This window comes from Ictalurus furcatus, chromosome 8 (genome assembly GCF_023375685.1).
Source record: "Ictalurus furcatus strain D&B chromosome 8, Billie_1.0, whole genome shotgun sequence".
NCBI lineage: Eukaryota > Metazoa > Chordata > Actinopteri > Siluriformes > Ictaluridae > Ictalurus > Ictalurus furcatus.
Genome location: NC_071262.1, coordinates 29,620,646 through 29,643,395, shown reverse-complemented (window position 1 = coordinate 29,643,395; position 22,750 = coordinate 29,620,646). Strand labels below are relative to the sequence as shown.

General features: G+C 40.8%; 1 protein-coding gene across 1 annotated transcript; it reads left to right on the top strand.

The window, feature by feature from the left end:
* Nucleotides 1-16,505: 16,505 nt before the first annotated feature.
* Nucleotides 16,506-21,260, top strand: gar1 (GAR1 homolog, ribonucleoprotein). The gene is made up of 7 exons (XM_053631970.1): nt 16,506-16,592; nt 16,969-17,149; nt 17,320-17,474; nt 17,619-17,678; nt 18,073-18,178; nt 18,295-18,441; nt 20,889-21,260. The coding sequence occupies exons 2-7, from the start codon at nt 16,984-16,986 to the stop codon at nt 20,897-20,899; spliced, it is 645 nt and encodes a 214-aa protein (XP_053487945.1). The 5' UTR covers nt 16,506-16,592; nt 16,969-16,983; the 3' UTR covers nt 20,900-21,260.
* Nucleotides 21,261-22,750: the final 1,490 nt, after the last annotated feature.

The window sequence follows — 22,750 nt, the reverse complement described above, 5'->3', positions numbered from 1 at the left end:
CCATTAGCCACTCCTAAATCACTATAATGACAGTCTGTACCTTATACTGGATACCTTGGACTCCTGAAACCCGTACAGTCTCATTTGTTCACTCTTCTCCGTGGTATACCGCCGAGCTTCAATGGCAAAAAGCTCTGGGCCGTCGTTTGGAGCGGTTGTCTAAAAAAAAACTGGACTTACTCTACGTAAACAGATGTACTCTGATCACCTGATATCTTATCAGAATGCACTCAATGCTGCCAAATCCTTCTTCTCATTTCAATACCATCGGTGAATGTTCTGCCTTTCTCAAATTCTGTAGCTCTAAAATCACGAACGTTCGTCAACAACTGGCCTCTTGTAGTTCTGTGACGAGCTTTTCCCCCTTGTGGAATACACTGGAACTGCCGGCTCTACCTCTCTCTCGGCCTTCAAAGCTTTATCAGTCGAGGATATCATGGAACTCATTACCAAGTCCAAGTCATCTTCTTGCTTACTGGATTCCCTTCCTACCACCCTGGTTAAAGCATGCGTTCCCTCAATATCCCCTATTATCGCGTCTATAATTAACTCTTTGCTGTCGACTGCCACTATTCCCTCCTCGTTAAAGACTGCTTCCATTGCACCAATTCTGAAAAAATAAAACTGGTGCAGATGCTCATGATTTGAATAATTACCGGCCCATTTCTAACCTTCCTTTTACTGTGAAAATTCTTATACGGACCGTGGCATCTCAGCTCCAGGCTCACCTGGAGAACAATAATCTTTACGAGCCTGGTTTCCATCCCAAACACAGCACTGAAATAGCCCTTGTTAAAAATCACTAATGACCTCATTTGTGCTTGTGGGGTTAACAGCACTGCACTTCTCTGGTTTTCTTATTACCTCAGCGATAGAATCGGCCTTGGTTAGTCAGGGTGTCCCACAGGGATCGGTGCTGGGACCACTCCTCTTTATCATGTACCTTTTACCCCTCGGACATATTCTCCACCATCATGGAGTGCATTTTCACTGTTACGCCGATGACACTCGGCTTTATATCGCCACTAAACCAAACACCTCCCATACCCCCCCCCCCCCCTTCCCATTCTCATTACTTGTCTTCAGGACCTCAAAACTCGATTGGCTAATGATTTATTAAAACTTAATGGCAATAAAAGTGAGGTTCTGCTTTCCGAATCTCCCCCTTTCACTACTATCATTGATGACAGCACGGTTAATATTTCCTCTCAAACAAAGGTGTCATATTTGTCGGTTTACTCTCTTTTGGTCCTCACATCAATAATATCTCACGCACTGCCTTCTCCCACCTTCGCAATATTGCTAGACTCCGCCCTTCCCTCTCATATCACAGCACTCAAGTACTTCTTCATGCTCTGGTAGCATCCCGTATTGACTACTGTAATGCCATCCTTTTTGGCGTATCTGATAAACTCCTCCACCAGCTCCAAATGATTCAAAACTCAGCTGCAGGAATTATTACTCACACAAAGTCCACTGACCTTATCACACCCTCACTTATTCAGCTCCACTGGCTTCCTGTCCGACAACCAGTTCACTACAAAATTCTACTGCTCACATTCGAAGCCATTCATAATCCGGCTCCCTCCTACCTCTCAGATCTGCTTCATCCTTATACCCCCCGCCCGTTCTCCACGATCCTCCTCAGCTTCTCTACTCACTGTTCCAGCTTTTAAACTCGACACTATGGGTGCGAGAGCTTTCAGTTGCTCTGGACCCAAGCTCTGGAACTCACTCCCACTGCATATTCGTCAACTGGACTCTATTTCACAGTTCAAATCTCAGATTAAAGCACCTCTGTTCAAATGAGTTTATTCATTATAATAAAACCCCTGTCCTTGAGTGTCGTGAAAGGCGCCAACAAATAAAATGAATTATTACTAGTAGTAGTAGTATTAGTAGTAGTATTTAAAAAAAAACTTCGGATGTCGCTATACCAGAGACACATATTTCAGTTCTGGAATAATAATAATCTTCAGTGGGGTTCCAGTTCAGGGTTGAGGTCAGGGTTCTGTGCAGGACACTTGAGTTCTTCTACCTTCTTCCAACCTTAACACACCACGTCTTCATGGATCTCACTTGTGCAGGTTTGGGCCTCTTATTGTAACGCTACAGCGTACAGAGACATTCTGTACAATTCTGTGCTTCTAACTTTGTGGTAACTGGTTGGGGAAGAACCACATATGGGTCTGATGGTCGGGGTGCACATACTTTTAGCTGTATAGTGTATTTACATACTACAAAGTCTATTTAAAAAGCATGAGTAGGGCAATAAATGGAGCCGAATATGGGCAGGTGTCAAAACCTGAATCACGACATAAGAAAGTACACTAACGCAAGGCGCAAAGCACGATGAACGATCGAAGCTTCATACAAAGGCTTCAGAAATTCTGCAACTGAAATATCAACCGTGCGTGAACTGGATGGTGGAAACTGCGGCACGCAAACGATATAACCGCAGCTAGAACGCAGCACGGAGACACCATGGCATGGATACCAGAATTTAATGACCCTGGAGCAACTAGCACTAGCACATGGATCATAAGAGAGGTAAGGGCTCTAATCAAGGCCAAAACCTTGCTTTCTGTACAAAAGCGCTATAAAGGGCCTTTCACACCGAGCGCGATTAAATGACACTAGTGTACGACACGATGACGCCCTTGGATCGAAACAAGAGATCTCTCCGGAGCTATTCACACTGTGTGTGATCAATCGTGGCGCGACAAAGACCGTGGAGCGTGTCGATTTTTTCCCCATAGTGATGAAACGGGACGTCCAAATAGATCTGAGCATCCGGTTGGATTTGAGATCACATTCCCGGAGCCGTTGCTGTTGCACAAAAGGGAGAGATAGATGGCGCTGTAGTGCAGAAACCTGTTTTGAAAATGTAAGAAAATGTTAATGTCAATGTTAATGTTAAAATAAAAGAAAATGTCCTTCGGTGTAAACACCGAAGAAAAGTATTCCGGAAGAGAGAAGAGAAGGGATGTTGAGTTCTCGTTATCGTCGGAGTCTGAGAACTTTTTGATAAAAGTCAAAGCGAGGACAAAAACGTCGACAGAAGAGGTTGTTATTTTTTAGCTATAGTGTATAATTGTATTCCGCTTTCTTTTTATAATTCTTATTGTTCTTTCATCTATATGAACATAGATCTTATATTTTATACTTTTAGATTTTAAAAATGTTTTATTCCTCTTGCACAAATACACGGGTTTTGTCCCACTACTGCGTTACTGCGTTATTATATTTCACATTATTTCATTCGTACTAGAAAGGCATGATGGAGCTGTTCCAAAAACACTAAACACTTTCTGCCTCCCTTTCTGGGTAGAATACAGATAAAATCGTTTGTGTTGTGGTGCTACGTGCCAACATTTAAGTGATTCTTCTTCTCGGTGGTCAGAGACGATAGGCCGATCAGCTGAATAGTGAGTTGCGCCACCTAGTGTGCAGTCGTGAATAAGCTAAAGGCGGTCGATCGTTTGGCGTTCGGTGTGAAAGCACCTGTGAGTCGCGTCTGTTTATCGCATCGCGCTCAGTGTGAAAGAGTTTTAATACTGATCCGACAAGGTCCAGCCCAAACCATAGAAAACAACCAAATCATTATTCCTCCTCCACCAAACCTTACTGTTGGGATTATGCATTAATTCAACCAGCGTTCTCCTGGCATCTGCCAAACCCCGAATCCTCCGTCAGACTGCCAGATGGTGAAGTGTGATTCATCGCTCCAGAGGACGTGTTTGCACTGATCGAGAGTCCAGTGGCGATGCGTTTTACACCACTCCAGCTGACGATCAGAAATGCACATCTCTCTAAAGAACGCTGCACACGAGGATAGACGTTTTCTGTTTGTTTTGGGGGTTTTTCTCTGTCACGCGCTACATGCTTCAGAACTCGGTGGTCCTGTTCGATGAACCGAGCAATCCTTCCTCTTAGTTCGACATTTTCCTTTCACAATAACAGCTCCTACAGCCGAGCGGGGCGGAAACGGATGTGAGAAATGTTATGACATCCTGCCATATACAGTATGTGTGGATGAAACGCCCACTGATTAAAAAGGCCGTTAAGCCGGTTTCAAACCCGGGAGACGGTCCAGATGAGAACCTCTACCACAGAGCGTGTTCGCAATGTCGGCTTACGTGATGAAGATCCTCTAACGTCAGATATCCTCACGCTCTCTATTAGACCTTCTGTTTAAAAGGCGTAGGATGTTTAATCAGGTTATTTGTATTGCAGGAAGACGCTATAGTTCCTTCTCATGATATATTTTAACAGTGCACAGTTGGATCATTACTCGTGACATCATTACATCCAGATCCAGTCATTTCGTGTATCGGATTTATTTTCAGGACGGTTTATCATCGGTATTAGTGCATCCTTGCTCAACTATTTATTTATTTATTTTTTTAAATAAATGCAACTGAGAGCAAATCCTTCCACTTCTTTACCCACGTCCTGTTTTCAGGGCACATTAGCATTCACGCTACAACCCTTATTTGACCGTATGTGTCCCTGACTGATCGAATCACGGCATGTCTCCGTGATGAATTTGACCCTGTTCACGCTTCTAGTTAACGCTGTCCACTTGCTATCGTATCACCCGATACAGATGTTAATACCCGGTCCTAACGAGGCTTCAGCGCATTATTATGGGCACTAATCACAACACTGGAGTCTCATTTATCCCCACAAAGAGTAAACATGCTCACCAGTTCTCTACAAAATGCAGTTTTAAAGCTTCTCTGTCTCTCACAGACATGCAGTTTTACACCACTCTGTGTTTGTCTCAAACCCCCGTGGCCTCTCTCACCTACTCTGTGATCCTGTCCAAACACATTTTACAGCCGTTGTGGTAAAAAAAAAAACAAAAAAAAAAAACAAGGCTCTCTAACCCCAGATTTCAGATTACAGTTTGCAGGCAGTATAAAGTCTCAGCCCTCGCTCATTAAAGCTGATTTGGGATTATTTACGCGGCATCGGGAAGCCGAGTAAACACGATTAGGTTGGGCTATATAGCGGGGTCAATATTTTCATAGGCAACACTAATTAATAAAACATAACACACGATGTAACAGCTGCATCAAAGACCCCAGAATGTTAAATACTGGTTTTAGATGTGGAATATGAAGAAACAGTGACCCCTGTTGGTGTATTGTGGGTATTAAGTGAATATCAGGTGCCACTGCAACTGAAATAAGTTTGAAGATGTGTTATTACAAGTATATGTTTCAGTACTGTCATGAATATCTACTAGTTTTTTTTATTACATTTTTATGTCATGAAATTAGCTCCACCCCTAGCCAGAGCACAGGGACTAGACCCCGCCCCTTTTTTTCTGAAATGCCTATTTTTAGGTTTTCATTGAAATTGCAGTTCACTTCGCAGGCAGCAGAGGGCTCTAGACATTTCTCGGGCAGCATTTCCCTGTCAAAGGTAACTGTATAAATGAAATGAAGCAATATTAATTTTTAACTTTATTCAAGTTCATAATCAGAGTGTACACCTAAATGTATGTTACATTTACGAATCTCTGGTGTACGATGCCAAAGCACGGATTTTGTAACGTTCTGACATTCTGCAGATAGTTTTTTATTTATTTATTTATTATTATTATTAAGTATCTTAGAATGCAAAATACTAAAATACGTTATACCACAGCGCACGACAGGTTTCTATTAATGGATTCGTTCTAATACGTTATCGTTTCTATAGTAACCGCTCATCCACAGTGACGTACAGCAGACGCTCCACGTAATATACGTAAGCCTAAAAAAAAAAAAACATCAAGAAAGCGTGTTATCTGAAAAAGAAAAACGTGTCGTTATTGATCTGGAGAAGTTTTCTGTAAGGAAACACGTTTGTTTAACGTTTATGGAAGGAGTCTCCAGCGTCAGCGCGAACTAAGTGTTTCCTGGACGTTCCATGGCATTAACTGTAACTATAAATGGTTAAAAAGCATGATGTGTCATTCGTTAATGTAGTAAAGTTGTCATCTTTGGCAATCTTTATTCTAAAGAGGAATAGAACACTGTTTTTGGGCGCGCTAACAGGGGTGTTAGCAGTACCACACGCTTCATCAACACCCTGTCATTGATCTTTTTTTTTTCTTTCTTTTAGCAACACATTCTTTATGCAATCGCCACCCTAATCAGACACCACTGTCATTTATGGACCATAGAGATGATTTGCGCTTTATTTTATTTTAATAAGGGTTTATTGAAAGTTCCAGTGTAGCTTGCGGCTAAAACTAAGCTGCGTTATCAAATTCCAGAACTGCCAGTTCACCTGCTTGGAACGTAACAACTTCCTGACACAATGCCAAGATAATTAAGTTGCTACCGAACAGTAGTGCGGCTCTGTCTGATGACAGCGGGGTAAAATAAGGTTAGCGGAGATAAGCCAAGGTACGCGCTGAGGTAAATTAGCGAACAAAAAGGCTGCAGGCACGACTGAAACGAACAAACTCCAAATAAGCACTTCGGTCTGTAATTGGCGGAGTGGTGTATAGATTCGTGTATAGATTCGGATCGAGTTCATGAAGGAGAACTCAATCCTGAGAATGAAGGTGATTTACAGGATTCGTCCATGCTAACGTCTACGCCGGACTCTACGCTGGCTCCTGCGACGAGAGCGCAGAGCATGAAGATGAAACGCAGGGAAGCGACGGCACGAAGCAGCCAAAGAGCGCTGAAGTGATACAGAAAGTAAAGGACCATGAAAGAGGGAGGATAAAAAGAGATGAAGAGGACTCTGGGTCGATTATGACCGTGCATACGGGAATTAAGGGTCATAAACATCTGACTAGCTCTGACTGCGGCAGTGTGGGAGGCTCTTTATACACTCAAGTGACTCCCAGCTTCGCACACACACACAAACACACACACACACACACCCCACAACCTTCAGCTCACCCTGATTCATAGTGTTAGCATACAACACACACACACACACACATAAACATACAAACACCCTTGAACTTCATAGAAAAAGGTACTATCTGAAGTGGAGCTACTCGAACCATTGCTGCTGAAAATACTCGTTTCTGATTGGCTGGATGTTAGCCGTTATTCATGCCTCTATTTGTTTTACCTCAGAACTGCGATCTTCGACCGGTTATTTATTTATTTATTTATTTATTTAAGAACCATTATGTAGATTTATTCGATTCTTTTCCGAACGGATGTTTGTGATCGACGGCTCGCCTCCGATCTGTTGAACTGTACCGTGGAGTAAAACACTCGGGGACGTGCTGTAATGGGAAAATAATCAGTGCTGAAGCAGAGTTACTGTTCCCACAGCCAAGGGGATTACTTTGCGGTAAACAGCACATCCTGAAGAGTTTTATTCCTCTTATACCACATCAGCTTCAGCATTTCTCAGCTATTTATATATTTTGGAGAACGTTCACTGCAGCTCCGTAAATTGTAGGCTTTTATACAAATCAAGTCCAGAAATATTGGCACCCATCCTGGAGGGAAAATAAGAAGAATTGTTGGTGGATACTAACTCCAGAAATTAAAAAGTATATTAAAGATTATATCAGTCTTTGTAATTAAGATGATATAATCTATTTATTTATTTATTTATTTATTTTTAGACAAATGTTGAAAAATTAAATGCTTTGATATAGATCAACTCCGGAAATATTGGCACCCAAACAATTTCAAAAATATTAACACCAGCTTTAATTATGTAAGTATCAGTCAGCTTCAGAAATATTGACACCCTGGATGAAAAAAGAGCATATTAACTCTTTATATTAAGGAAAATATGAACTCCATAAATTAAATGCATTTATATCAGTGAACTTTATATCAGTGAGGAAATTCGGGATATTTTAGTGTCTATTCAATTCAAAATGAATGGTTCACATTAAAAATAAACTCCAGAAATATTTGCACCTCGCATGGAGGAAACAATTATGATTCTTTGAGGACATTGACTCCGTAAATGATCTAAGTTTGGAGAAATCATGTGTCCTACCACACCGCTAGAACAAAACTTTAAGCTCTGAATTGTTTACCCATTGGAGTAATGCACGTTTTAAAAGGTTACTGCCAAACAGCATCCGGAAAGCATTTCCTCATTGTATTACTTTATCTCAGCACACACAGGAGACCGTGTCCTCTGACAGAGATGCTCGTGCTCCAGTAATCGATAGCGACATCGCTTCATCATTAAAACTTCATAGCGTAGTCCAGTGGTGACCGCCACGGAAACACAGAGCGGCCATTAAAAATGAACGAAGCCCCGTTCGGACCAAAACAAAAATGAGTGCTGAAAGTTTGATGCGACGTGTAAAAGGCTGACTGAGGCAGAGAACAGAGAGCAGAAGAGAGGCGCTATTATCCAGAATGACCTACAGAAAAGCAGTGGGTGTCTGAAGAGTGTGTTTCATCCTCTGCAGTGCAGAAAGCACACACTCCAACCAGAACAAGTGAGAGAAGGCTAGAACAGGAGGGTTAAAGAAACGGCCATCTGTGCTCACACTCATGCATAAACAACCAAAACAAGGGCTTCCTGCTTGAGGTTTTTTTTTTTCCAACCCTGCAAAATGAACAGCACAATCATTTACATCGTGTGAGTGAGTCAGTTGATGTTATCTGTGTGAGGGATGTCCAGTGGTCCAACTCGGGCCAACTGTGGTCATGATGGTGCTCAAATCATTTTAGCTTAGCAAGATTTTATCCAAATGTCAATAAAATGCCCTTAAACCATTTTCTTAACTTATAGGGCATGATGAGGAAACAATCAGAACTGATCAAATTTAGCCCAAGTACAGACTGCTAAGATTTAGTTGACGAGCATGTGACTATGTTCAAAACCCCTTTATTTTAAGGTAACACGATTCAGTCTAATGTTACATACAAAAGAAATTTAACAACTGGCTCAAAGGAAAAAGTATATACACTTAATAAATACTTCCAAGTCAAAGGCAGTCAAAAAGGCCACGCCTCCTTCAATAGGACTGACAGGTTCAGAGGACACACTTCCTAAGTACATAGGCCACACCTTCTTCACTGGTACTTACAGGTACATAGGCCACACCTCTTTCACTGGGACTGATAAGTACATAGGCCACACCTCCTTCACTGGTACTTACAGGTACATAGGCCACACCTCTTTCACTGGGAATGACAGGTTCAGAGGACAAGCCTCCTTCACTTGGACTGATAAGTACATAGGCTGCACCTACTTTACTGGTACTCACAGGTACATAGGCCACACCTTCTTCACTGGTACTCACAGGTACATAGGCCACACCTTCTTCACTGGTACTCACAGGTACATAGGCCACACCTCTTTCACTGGGACTGATAAGTACATAGGCCACACCTCCTTCACTGGTACTTACAGGTACATAGGCCACACCTCTTTCACTGGGAATGACAGGTTCAGAGGACAAGCCTCCTTCACTTGGACTGATAAGTACATAGGCTGCACCTACTTTACTGGTACTCACAGGTACATAGGCCACACCTTCTTCACTGGTACTCACAGGTACATAGGCCACACCTTCTTCACTGGTACTCACAGGTACATAGGCCACACCTCTTTCACTGGGACTGATAAGTACATAGGCCACACCTCCTTCACTGGTACTTACAGGTACATAGGCCACACCTCTTTCACTGGGACTGACACGTTCAGAGGACAAGCTTCCTTCACTTGGACTGATAAGTACATAGGCTGCACCTACTTTACTGGTACTCACAGGTACATAGGCCACACCTTCTTCACTGGTACTCACAGGTACATAGGCCACACCTCTTTCACTGGGACTGATAAGTACATAGGCCACACCTCTTTCACTGGTACTTACAGGTACACAGGCCACAGCTCCTTCACTGGTACTTACAGGTACATAGGCCACACCTTCTTCACTGAAACTGACAGGTTCGGAGGACATGCCTCCTTCACTGATAAGTGCATAGGCCACAACTCCTTCACTTGGACTGATAGGTACATAGGATACACCTCCTTCACTGAGACTGAGGGACACAGAGGCCACAACTCCATGACTGGGACTGATAAGTACATAGGCCACACCTCCTTCACTGAGACTGAGGGACACAGAGACCACACCTCCTTCACTGAGACTGAGGGACACAGAGGCCACACCTCCTTCACTGGTACTTACAGGTATACAGGCCACACCAACTTCACTGAGACTGACAGGTTCAGAGGACATGCCTGCTTCACTGAGACTGATAAGTACATAGGCCACACCTCCTTCATTGAGACTGAGGGACACTTAATGGTCATATATATATATATATATATATATATATATATATATAAGCTTTTAGCTCAATACATATGTGCATGCATGTGGTTCTCTTTAAAGCCTTGCGACATGGGCAGATGGAGTCACACTCCGACTCGGTGTTCCAGACACTGCAGTGATTTTGACTAAATTGCATCTTTGCCATCAAAGGAAGGCAAACAGGGATCCGTCTCTTCCTCGCCCTTTTATTTCCCTCCTCATTTACTGAAACATTTCAGACACAGACGATACGCAATGTGACTCTAACTAACCATCAGAAGTCCTGCCGATGTGAATTCCCTCAAACTGTCAGGCAGTGCATTCAATACACACACACACACACACACACACATACACACATACACACACACACACACACACACACACACACACACCAATCTGCAAGCCTTGTCGCCTGCTGTGTGTGAATAGAAATGCAGTTATGTGGTGTTGCATTTAGTTTATAGATCATTTTGACTGGTGCGCGGCTGGAAAGATCAATGTTCAGAATAATGACAGAGGAGCGGGATGTCTCGACTCAGAATTCAACCCACTGCTCACGACTGCACCCTTCCTTTTATTCCTACAGGCCAAGAAAGAGCCACAAAACATGCAACACGCCAAAAAATTACACATCAAACAAGAGCTGAAGCGTCAGAGTCATGTTACGCACATGCTTCAGTAAATAATATAGTGCACTAGATATAATATCAAAAGTTTAAGCTCCATATATAGTGCACTAGATCTAATATTTAAGCTTTAAGCTCCCTATATAGTGCACTAGATCTAATATTTAAGCTTTAAGCTCTCTATATCGTGCACTAGATCTAATATTTAAGCTTTAAGCTCCCTATATAGTGCACTAGATCTAATATTTAAGCTTTAAGCTCCCTATATAGTGCACTAGATCTAATATTTAAGCTTTAAGCTCCATATATAGTGCACTAGATCTAATATTTAAGCTTTAAGCTCCATATATCGTGCACTAGATCTAATATTTAAGATTTAAGCTCCCTATATAGTGCACTAGATCTAATATTTAAGCTTTAAGCTCTCTATATAGTGCACTAGATCTAATATTTAAGCTTTAAGCTCCCCATATAGTGCACTAGATCTAATATTTAAGCTTTAAGCTCCCTATATAGTGCTCTAGATCTAATATTTAAGGTTTAAGCTCCATATTTAGTGCTCTAGATCTAATATTTAAGCTTTAAGCTCCCTATATAGTGCACTAGATCTACTATTTAAGCTTTAAGCTCCCCATATAGTGCACTAGATCTAATATTTAAGCTTTAAGCTCCCTATATAGTGCTCTAGATCTAATATTTAAGGTTTAAGCTCCATATTTAGTGCTCTAGATCTAATATTTAAGCTTTAAGCTCCATATATCGTGCACTAGATCTAATATTTAAGATTTAAGCTCCCTATATAGTGCACTAGATCTAATATTTAAGCTTTAAGCTCTCTATATAGTGCACTAGATCTAATATTTAAGCTTTAAGCTCCCCATATAGTGCACTAGATCTAATATTTAAGCTTTAAGCTCCCTATATAGTGCTCTAGATCTAATATTTAAGGTTTAAGCTCCATATTTAGTGCTCTAGATCTAATATTTAAGCTTTAAGCTCCCTATATAGTGCACTAGATCTACTATTTAAGATTTAAGCTCCCCATATAGTGCACTAGATCTAATATTTAAGCTTTAAGCTCCCTATATAGTGCTCTAGATCTAATATTCAAGGTTTAAGCTCCATATTTAGTGCTCTAGATCTAATATTTAAGCTTTAAGCTCTCTATATCGTGCACTAGATCTAATATTTAAGCTTTAAGTTCTCTATATAGTGCACTAGATCTACTATTTAAGCTTTAAGCTCTCTATATCGTGCACTAGATCTAATATTTAAGCTTTAAGCTCCATATATAGTGCACTAGATCTAATATTTAAGCTTTAAGCTCTCTATATCGTGCACTAGATCTAATATTTAAGCTTTAAGCTCTCTATATCGTGCACTAGATCTAATATTTAAGCTTTAAGCTCCCTATATAGTGCACTAGATCTAATATTTAAGGTTTAAGCTCCCTATATAGTGCACTAGATCTAATATTTAAGCTTTAAGCTCCATATATCGTGCACTAGATCTAATATTTAAGCTTTAAGCTCTCTATATAGTGCACTAGATCTAATATTTAAGCTTTAAGCTCTCTATATCGTGCACTAGATCTAATATTTAAGCTTTAAGCTCCCTATATAGTGCACTAGATCTAATATTTAAGGTTTAAGCTCTCTATATAGTGCACTAGATCTAATATTTAAGCTTTAAGCTCTCTATATAGTGCACTAGATCTAATATTTAAGCTTTAACCTCTCTATATAGTACAGTACATATACTATGAAGACTTTTAGTTCACTATGTAGTGCATTACAAACATCCTCATTTCTCATGCAGGCAGAAAACAAGCAAATAAACAGGACTTTTCTGGCTAATGAGCTCCTTAGCGTGTGTGTGTGTGTGTGTGTGTGTGTGTGTGTGTTTTGAGGGGTGATTGTAATTACGTGACAGAGGAAATGTACTTACACCAGCGGGGGAATTTTTAAGGCTATACAAATTTGTAACACAGTGGAAGTACAGAATAGAGAGCGTTAGAGCCCAATCGATAATTCATTTACTTTCAGCAGTCAGCAGCAATTAACGGGCCTCCCCCCCCATTAGCATTCTCAGAGGCCATGCTGCCTCTTTTAGCCCTAATCTGACTGACTGTTGTGACAATCATGGATTAGTGAACACAGAAATCGATGTGGTGCGATGTAGGAGCGGCTCCGCAATCACACGGCTCTGACTGGAACGCTGGTAAATAATCGGGACTCATTACCTGGAGAAGTAAAGCATGAGGATGATACACACTGACCCAATGCTTTACATCATACACACCAATTATCGTCATTTTCAGTGCTTCATATGGGACACTGATCGTGAATCTCCAACGTGCCTTTTTCAAAGCTCCGTTTGTAATTTTCCACGTTTAATAGTCTTATGATTTTAAATTTTTCACATCCTAGTAAAATTAGGAGTCACAGTATCACCGTGTTTCCACACAATGGAACTCCTTAACTCAGCTCCTCAGCTCCGCCTGGCAGTACATACTGTAGATATAGTGAAGACTCTGATATGACCCAGTCCTATGTAACCTGAATAACTAAGCTACAATGAACTAGAATTAACTGCGCTCAAATTTATCCCGAATAAGTCGTTTAGAATCTAACCTAATTAACTAAATGTATGACACACTGGTTTAAAATGTTTAACTGCCAATTATAGCCTAGGTAAACTGTATTAAATCATACCTAAATAAATAAATAAATAACCTATTGCCATGTAGTAAACAAGGTTTCCAGAGAAACAGGATGAGCAAAGCACTTCATATGGCCTATATATATATATATATATATATATATATATCCATCTTCAACCGCTTTCTCCTTTTCAGGGTCACAGGGAAACCTGGAGACTGTTCCAGGGAGCATGGGGCACAAGGCGGGGTACACCCTGGCCACAGGGCACAATCACACTCACACACCCATTCATACACTACAGACACTTTAGACACACCAATCAGCCTACCATGCATGTCTTTGGACTGGGGGAGGAAACCAGAGTACCCGGAGGAAACCCCCACAGCACAGGGAGAACATGCAAACTCCACACACACAGGGCCACGGTGGGAATCGAACCCCCAACCCTGGAGGTATGAGGCGAACGTGCTAACCACTAAGCCACCGTGCGCCCATATATATATAAAAATTTTTAATGAGCATCAATATAATTCTTTTTACACATATTGATCCTCCATAGAAAATGCTGTGCCAGAACAGAGCACTTCACGTGTGTATCTAATCTATTTTAATCCAATTTTACTGGCTTTACTTTTACTTTTACTTTTTTTTATTTTTTTTGGAAGGCTGGAGCTGTCTCAGAGTAATCAGTAAACAGCAGGCCACCCACAGCCTACAACTTTCCTCCAAAGGGAGCGATATTTTGAGTCCGACTTCCACAGCTAGGATTTAGTGAACTCTATTTAGCCTTAGTCATGGAGTGTGAATTTATCCTCTAAAAGGCTGAAGGGGAACAATAAAGGCATATGAAGGTATCAGTGGTGCAGGATATACAATATGGGGTAATAACCTGGAGCAGGCACTGCTACTACACTGTGAGTTCAAGTCTCTCGACCTGTCTCTCTCTCTCTCTCTCTCTCTCTTTCTCTCTCTCTCTCTGTACTTTTGTGTGTATGTGCTCTACACACTCCTGCTCTCATGTTCCCACGCACTATTCTGACAGTTGCCAGAGGCGTTAAGGGAAAGCTGGAGAAAAAAAAATAGAGAAGCAGTAGTAGAAGAAGAGGAAGATCAGAGGAAGAGGAAGAAACTCGGCTGCTATTTACAGATACGGCCTCCCCCACGTGCAGACCCCGCAGATCCGAGCGTCCCCTGATCAGAATCCAAATGCAGCTCGAGCAGCTGCTTCCACCCTGAGAATAAGAAAATTAAACATTCACGGTAAGCTTTGCGGTGGCATGGATATTTACTGCCCCCTCCTGGTTCTTCTAACAGTCAGGCCTGATGCATGATCAGCGTAGGAATGTCCTCCATCTTTAACTTGCAAACTTCATCTCATTGAGCATTGTGAAGTTGAATGGATGAGGGAACTCATTGTAGTTTTCTCCATACATCTCAAGTTATTTTTATTGCATTCCTTTTTTTTTTCTACTAAAGAATGATATACTAGATATTACGATGTAGAACTGGAATCCTCATTTCTCTGTATGTCACAGGTTCTCAACCCTGAGCCTAGAGAACCGTCTTTTCTTCACATGGATGTTTTCTTCCTGTAACACACCCACTTTAGCTCAGGAAGTGCTGGTAATTATTACCTGACTAGTTGAAGTGAGTGTGTTAGAGCAGGGGAAACACTAAAATGTGCAGGATGTACAGAATAATAATATACCATATACACTATATGGACAAAAGTATGCAGATGCTTAAGTATTGAACATCCCAATGTAAAACAACAGGCATTAACATTTAACTTATTCCACTCTTATGGGAAGACTTTGCACTAGATTTTGGGGTGTTGCTGTGGGGATTTGTGTTCATTCAGCTACAGCATCAGTGAGATGAGGTCAGGAACTATTTATTCATTTTTATTTAGTAGTTTATTAGACAGGGACAATGGACAGTCCATGACTGCCCCAGAATTAGCTACAAAGCTAAATTTCAACTGATGTTAGTCAAGGAGGTTTGGGGTGCAGTTAGTGTTCCAGTTCATCCCAAAAGAACATAAACTATATTCCAAAACCATTGGCATTAATATGAAATTGGCACCCCCGTTGCTGTTATATTAAGCTCCACTCTTCTTGGAAGGCTTTCCACTAGAACTGTGCGAGGCTCCAGTTCCAGTTCATCCCAAAGCTGTTCAGTCAGGGCTCTGTGCAGGACACTCGAGTTCTCCTACCTTCTTCCATCCTTGACATGCCATGTCTTCATGGAGCTCGCTTTGTGCACAGGAGCATTGTCATGCTGGAACAAGTTTGGGCCTCTTAGTTCCAGTGAAGAGAAATTGTAAACAAAGATATCCGAGACAATTTTGTGCTTCCAACTTTGTGGTACCCGTTTATGGAAGGCTGACAATCTTCAGGTGTCCACAAACTTTTTACTCTATAGTGTATTAATATACAACCCACGACCAGGTTTGGGAACCCATTATATAATTATAATGGTATATTATATACCATATATAAATATAATACCATATATAATTATAATGGTATAATTAATATACAACCCACGACCAGGTTTGGGAACCTGTGCTTTAGAGCAACATTTTCCCCAATACATATTTTAATCATCCTCCATCCTCAGCAAAAAGAAATAGATGGTATAATCGTCGCAAACACACAGTGTACCTTGATTTCCGTAATATTCCCTTATATATATCCCTAGGTAATTTGTATGTTATTGTTGTCTTCTTGTTATTGTTTGTGGTTTGTTACATACTCATTTTGTTAAACACTTTCATGCAATATGCTTATGTTTACTACTCATGTGACTGTTATAACACCCTGGATAACCATAACTTGTTGCAAAGAAAGAAAGGAAAGAAAAGAAAAGACGTTTGCTTTACGACACCAACCAAGCTGACTTGCTGCAGCTGCTTCGTTTTACGACAGCATCTCATTTCCGGCACCGGTGGCCGCGTGGGTTCTCCAGCAGCGTGTAAACTGAACGCCGTGTACGGAATTCCAAAAGAACAAGAAAACGTTTATTTATTAGGTTTGCATGAAAAGATTTTCAGTGTTTTCGAATTTATCTCGTTTATTTCGGCTCTCGATCGAGTGCGTTAACGTTTTAGGAATATGTCCACATAAGTGAAGTTGTTGTAAAATGCTAGCAGGCAATGCTAACTGACCAGCATGAGGTTGCCTGGTGATGTTGTTATGCATCCTTTCTTTTCTTTCTGATATATTTGTGTGTATATGTGTATATTCGGCTCGTTTGATTATTATCTGAATATTTTTGCCTGTATTTTATGTGTTGTTACTGATTAACTACATGTTAGTATCTCCAATGGACCTGCTCAGGTGTGTCAGGACAACATCTGGGCACAAAACCCCTTCATTTTCTCTTTCTTCTTATCTCTGTTGGTCAGATCTTTTGCTTGAAGATGTCTTTTCGAGGAGGAGGAGGGAGAGGAGGCCGAGGAGGAGGAGGAGGATTCGGTAGAGGAGGAAGAGGAGGATTTGGAGGAAGAGGAGGGTTTGGAGGAAGAGGAGGTGGTAGAGGAGGATTTAACAGACAGCAGGATTATGGTCCTCCGGAGTATGTTGTTGGTACGGACGTTGTGGTTTCATATCCCAGATTTCCTGTCCAGGCAATTAGATCTTGTGTGCTTGGTTGATGCAGCAATAACACACAGTACTCACTCTGTAGAACAAAGATCACTCGGTGGATAACTTGCATAGTTTGTGATCTAGGTGTATAAATGTGTGTGTGTCTGTAGCACTGGGGGAGTTCATGCACCCGTGTGAAGACGACATTGTGTGTAAGTGTGTGACGGAGGAAAACAAAGTGCCCTACTTCAACGCCCCCGTGTACCTGGAGAACAAGGAGCAGATCGGCAAAGTCGACGAGATCTTCGGCCAGCTCAGAGACTTCGTATCCTTTATTTTTCGATTTCTCACTCACAATTTCTCATTAGTCTGCACCTGAGCTTGTAAAGCTCGTGGAAAAAGGTTCCTGTAGCGTCTGCGATGTTTCTCTTAACGCTTCACACGGCGTGGTCCTTAATTATCACTGCAGTATTTTTCAGTCAAGCTGTCCGAAAACATGAAGGCGTCGTCGTTCAAGAAATTACAGAAGGTGCGTGTTCGGGTTTTCTGAGAGCCTGACTTGTGGATTTCTTACACTTTATTTATCGTCACCATGTATTATAGAAGTGTTTCTCTGGACGTTGCAGCCGATTCTAGACTGCCGAACCAAGAATACGCTGTTTCTACAATTATTCTTGTTCTCCTACTCAGTTTTTATTTATTTTCATACAATAAAACCATTATCAATGACCTAAATACAAATATATAGGCTTATATAAAGGTATATAGTGTATATAGTATAAAGGCTTATAGTGACATCTATATTGGGGAATAAATTAGGATTATGTACATTCAGCTTCAGAATTATTGGCACTCTTCATATAAAAATGGGTAGCCGATGTTTCGATTTTCTGCTTTAATTTCTCGGAACGTTTGAATTTCAGTTCTACGTCGACCCGGCGAAGCTTTTGCCCCTCCAGAGGTTCCTCCCGAGACCACCGGGTGAGAAAGGACCCCCTCGAGGAGGCAGAGGAGGAGGAGGACGAGGAGGTATGAACACACACACACACACACGCAAAGATCCAATGGGAATATGTAAATATTGAGAACTGTGAAATGATGCAGGAGTGTGTGAATGGATGATGACCGTGTGTGTGTTTGTGTAGGTGGGTTCCGAGGGGGCCGAGGAGGTGGTGGTGGTCGCGGCGGTGGATTCGGTGGAGGTAGAGGAGGAGGGTTCAGGGGAGGAAGAGGAGGAGGGTTCAGAGGAGGAAGAGGAGGAGGAGGAGGAGGAGGAGGTCGTGGATTCAGAGGTGAGTGATGCTCATTGGATAAAGCTGGACAGTGTGAAAGTATAATATAAATATCCTGATGAACTGTCATAATATGCTTTTCTGATGTGTTGTAGATGTTGTGATTTAATTGTTTTATTTTTATTATTATTATGAATTTTTATATTTACAGTATCTCACAAAAGTGAGTACACCCCTAACATTTTTGTAAATATTTGATTATATCTTTCGATGTGACAACACTGAAGAAATGACACTTTGCTACAATGTAAAGTAGTGAGTGTACAGCTTGTGTAACAGTGTAAATGTGCTGTCCCCTCAAAATAACTCAACACACAGCCGTTAATGTCTAAACCGCTGGCAACAAAAGTGAGTACACCCCTAAGTGAAAATGTACAAATTGGGCCCAATTAGCCATTTTCCCTCCCCGGTGTCATGTGACTTGTTAGTGTTACAAGGTCTCAGGTGTGAATGGGGAGCAGGTGTGTTAAATTTGGTGTCATCGCTCTCACACTCCCTCATACTGGTCACTGGAAGTTCAACATGGCACCTCATGGCAAAAAACTCTCTGAGGATCTGAAAAAAAGAATTGTTGCTCTACATAAAGATGGCCTAGGCTGTAAGAAGATTGCCAAGACCCTGACACTGAGCTGCAGCACGGTGGCCAAGACCATACAGCGGTTTAACAGGACAGGTTCCACTCAGAACAGGCCTCGCCATGGTCGACCAAAGAAGTTGAGTGCACGTGCTCAGCGTCATATCCAGAGGTTGTGTTTGGGAAATAGACGTATGAGTACTGCCAGCATTGCTGCAGAGATTGAAGGGGTGGGGGGGTCAACCTGTCAGTGCTCAGACCATATGCCGCACACTGCATCAAATTGGTCTGCCTGGCTGTCGTCCCAGAAGGAAGCCTCTTCTAAAGATGATGCACAAGAAAGCCCACAAACAGTTTGCTGAAGACAAGCAGACTAAGGACATGGATTACTGGAACCATGTCCTGTTGTCTGATGAGACCAAGATAAACTTATTTGATTCAGATGGTGTAAAGCGTGTGTGGCGGCAACCAGGTGAGGAGTACAAAGACAAGTGTGTCTTGCCTACAGTCGAGCATGGTGGTGGGAGTGTCATGGTCTGGGGCTGCATGGGTGCTGCCGGCACTGGGGAGCTACAGTTCATTGAGGGAACCATGAATGCCAACATGTACTGTGACATACTGAAGCAGAGCATGATCAGTACGCAGTATTCCAGCATGATAACGACCCCAAACACACCTCCAAGACGACCACTGCCTTGCTAAAGAAGCTGAGGGTGAAGGTGATGGACTGGCCAAGCATGTCTCCAGACCTAAACCCTATTGAGCATCTGTGGGGCATCCTCAAACGGAAGGTGGAGGAGCACAAGGTCTCTAACATCCACCAGCTCCGTGATGTCGTCATGGAGGAGTGGAAGAGGACTCCAGTGGCAACCTGTGAAGCTCTGGTGAACTCCATGCCCAAGAGGGTTAAGGCAGTGCTGGAAAATAATGGTGGCCACACAAAATATTGACACTTTGGACCCAATTTGGACATTTTCACTTAGGGGTGTACTCACTTTTGTTGCCAGCGGTTTAGACATTAACGGCTGTGTGTTGAGTTATTTTGAGGGGACAGTAAATTTACACTGTTACACAAGCTGTACACTCACTACTTTACATTGTAGCAAAGTGTCATTTCTTCAGTGTTGTCACATGAAAAGATATCATCAAATATTTACACAAATGTGAGGGGTGTACTCACTTTGGTGAGATACTGTGTGTGTCTATATATACACTTATATGCGTTTTCACAATTTTCAAGATGAAGTACAGCCTTTTTTAGTATTGTATTTTTTTATTTCTGAGTGAGATATCTATTTCTTATTTGTTTATGTTTTTTTAAATACATATTTATTTATAAACAATTTAAATAGGTTTATTAAATAACCTATCAACCAGTTGTTTTGGATATTTTCTTCTTTTTTTTAAAAAAAAAAAAAAAAACACCATCCTGCTGTATTCCTGTCAGTTGGTGAGAAAACCTAAACATCGTGCTCCGTATCCTGCCGTGTATTGTAGAAATGTCAAGTACCGAGCCGTAATACACCCGAAATCACAGATTATACGAATGGAAGTTAAAGCAAAATCAGTTGTATGATCATAAAATGATAAATATAATTTTTTTTTTTTTTAATGTTATTGTTTACTAAAGTTCTACATATTATGTAACCATGGTGACAGTCTTATTAGTCGTAGCTAGTATCAGCTTAGCTTAACCTAGCCTGGTCTGTACTGTAGTTTAGACGTATTATTATCAGCAGTGCAGATTGTGTTTGTTGTCACATCGCTGTGACCCAAAAAGCGCTTTTTTAAAAACATTTATTTAAAAACCACACCTTCACTCAGAGTTACATAAATTATCACGGATTTGTTTTTACTTTTTCCTTTTGTCTAGGTGGAAGATGATGTAGATCGGTGCACTGACTTTACTCCTGCCTCAGAGGAAACGTTCACACCGGACAATCGGCTTCCTCGCTCTTCCAACCGCTCTTCTTTCTGGCGCAGCCTCAAGTTTTTTTATTATTATTATTATTTCCGTTTTAACGTGTGTATTTTCAGCGTGGTTGAATATCGTGTTGACCTCGGTATGTTTCTTTTGTGCCGGTTGAATCAGGAATCAGTGACACGATTATTATCACACCTTTTTTTTATCTCTAACGTGAAAACATTCATAGTTTTGTTACTGCAGAGATATGAATGGATCCGACTTGTACAATAGCAGAGCTAGCATGCTAGTGCTAAATAAATCCTATCGTGTTTGTACATATTTTCTCTTCCCCTTTAAAAGTTTTTGTTGCTTCTGGTAATCAATACGGTATAAAGAAGATGTGGAATTCCTGTCTAATTATAGATTTTCACAGGTTGTGTTAGCAAGCTAGCAAACGAGATAACCTGACAGAATTTCTCACAGGATTTTTAAGTGATAGGAATCAATGATCATCATTTTTAGCGATTAATGTTAGGCAGCTAGCTTGCTTTAGCTGAAGTGACAGGATTTTTGAGAGGATTATTCATTTATATTCACGGTTGATTTGTCCATGCTAAAGCTAGCCATCTAGCTAACACAATCCTGACAGGATTTCTGAGTCATATTAGTAAATGCTTATAATCTTTACTGATTGTTAGTGAACTAGCTGATTTTTTTTTTTTTTAAATTTATATTTATGATGATAAATGTTCATCATCTTTACTCATAATGTTAGCCAGCTAGCTTAAATTAGCTAACTGACAGAAGATTTTCTAAAAATATATGTATTTGTAAATTCATTGTCTGTGCTAAATCCTGCCATCTAGCTAACATGAGCTAACCTAACAGGAATTCTGAGAGGTATTTTGACTTATTAATAAGTGGTTATAATCTATTTAAAATCGTTAGCCAAATAGCTAATGTACTAACTTGACAGGATGCCTGAGAATTTTTCATTTCTGTTCATAATTATAAAGGTTCAAAGTGTATATCCTAATGTTAGCCAGGTAGCTTATGTCAGCAAACCTGACAGGATTTCTGAGAGGATTTTTAAATATATTCATAAATTATGCGTGTAAGTGCTAAAGCTTTCCATTTAGCTAATATGAGCTAGGCTAACAGGATTTCTGTGAGGATCTTGACTCATTAATTAATGTTTACTGATTGTGTTTGCTAACTTGACAGCATGTCTGAGAGTTTTTCATTTATATTTATGAATGATCTTTTCTGCTAGCTAAAATGAGCTAACCTGACAGTGTTTCTAATTCATCTTCATAAATAATAAAGCTCTTCAATGCTAAAGCTAACCATCTAGCCTGCATGAGCTGACAGGATTTCTGAGAGGATTTAAACTCATATTAATCATTCATGTTTAATCTTTTCTGCTAATTTATTTAAGGACGGGTCTTAACGTTTCCATATGGACTCAAAGATGTGTGTTTGTCATCGAACGATAGAAACTTCGAGTATGTGCTAAAGTTACTTTTGTTTATTTTTGTGTAAGCCTAATCGTGACATGTCCACTTGTTAGCATTTTTACCATAGGTATGATACTCCCGCAGTTATCCAGCTGTTCATGTGGAAATCCAAAAGGTATGCTAGTGGAAATTAGCATTATTTATTATACAAGACGTGTTCAAGCAAAATGAAGTCCATTGGAATGTTTAGCTTTGACCAGGGGACCATTACAGTATCCATTAAAATCAATACAATTCCCTTTAAAACAATTACAAATTCTCTGAGGATTTTTGTTTTGTTTAGTTTTTTTTTTTCAGCAGGGAAATCATATC

Coding starts and splice junctions, on each gene's coding strand:
- gar1 (XM_053631970.1), top strand. CDS start 16,984: ATGTCTTTTCGAGGAGGAGGAGGGAGAGGAGGCCGAGGAGGAGGAGGA. Junction 17,679..18,072: donor CGTTCAAGAAATTACAGAAG/GTGCGTGTTCGG, acceptor TTTGAATTTCAG/TTCTACGTCGACCCGGCGAA. Junction 18,179..18,294: donor AGGAGGAGGAGGACGAGGAG/GTATGAACACAC, acceptor GTGTTTGTGTAG/GTGGGTTCCGAGGGGGCCGA.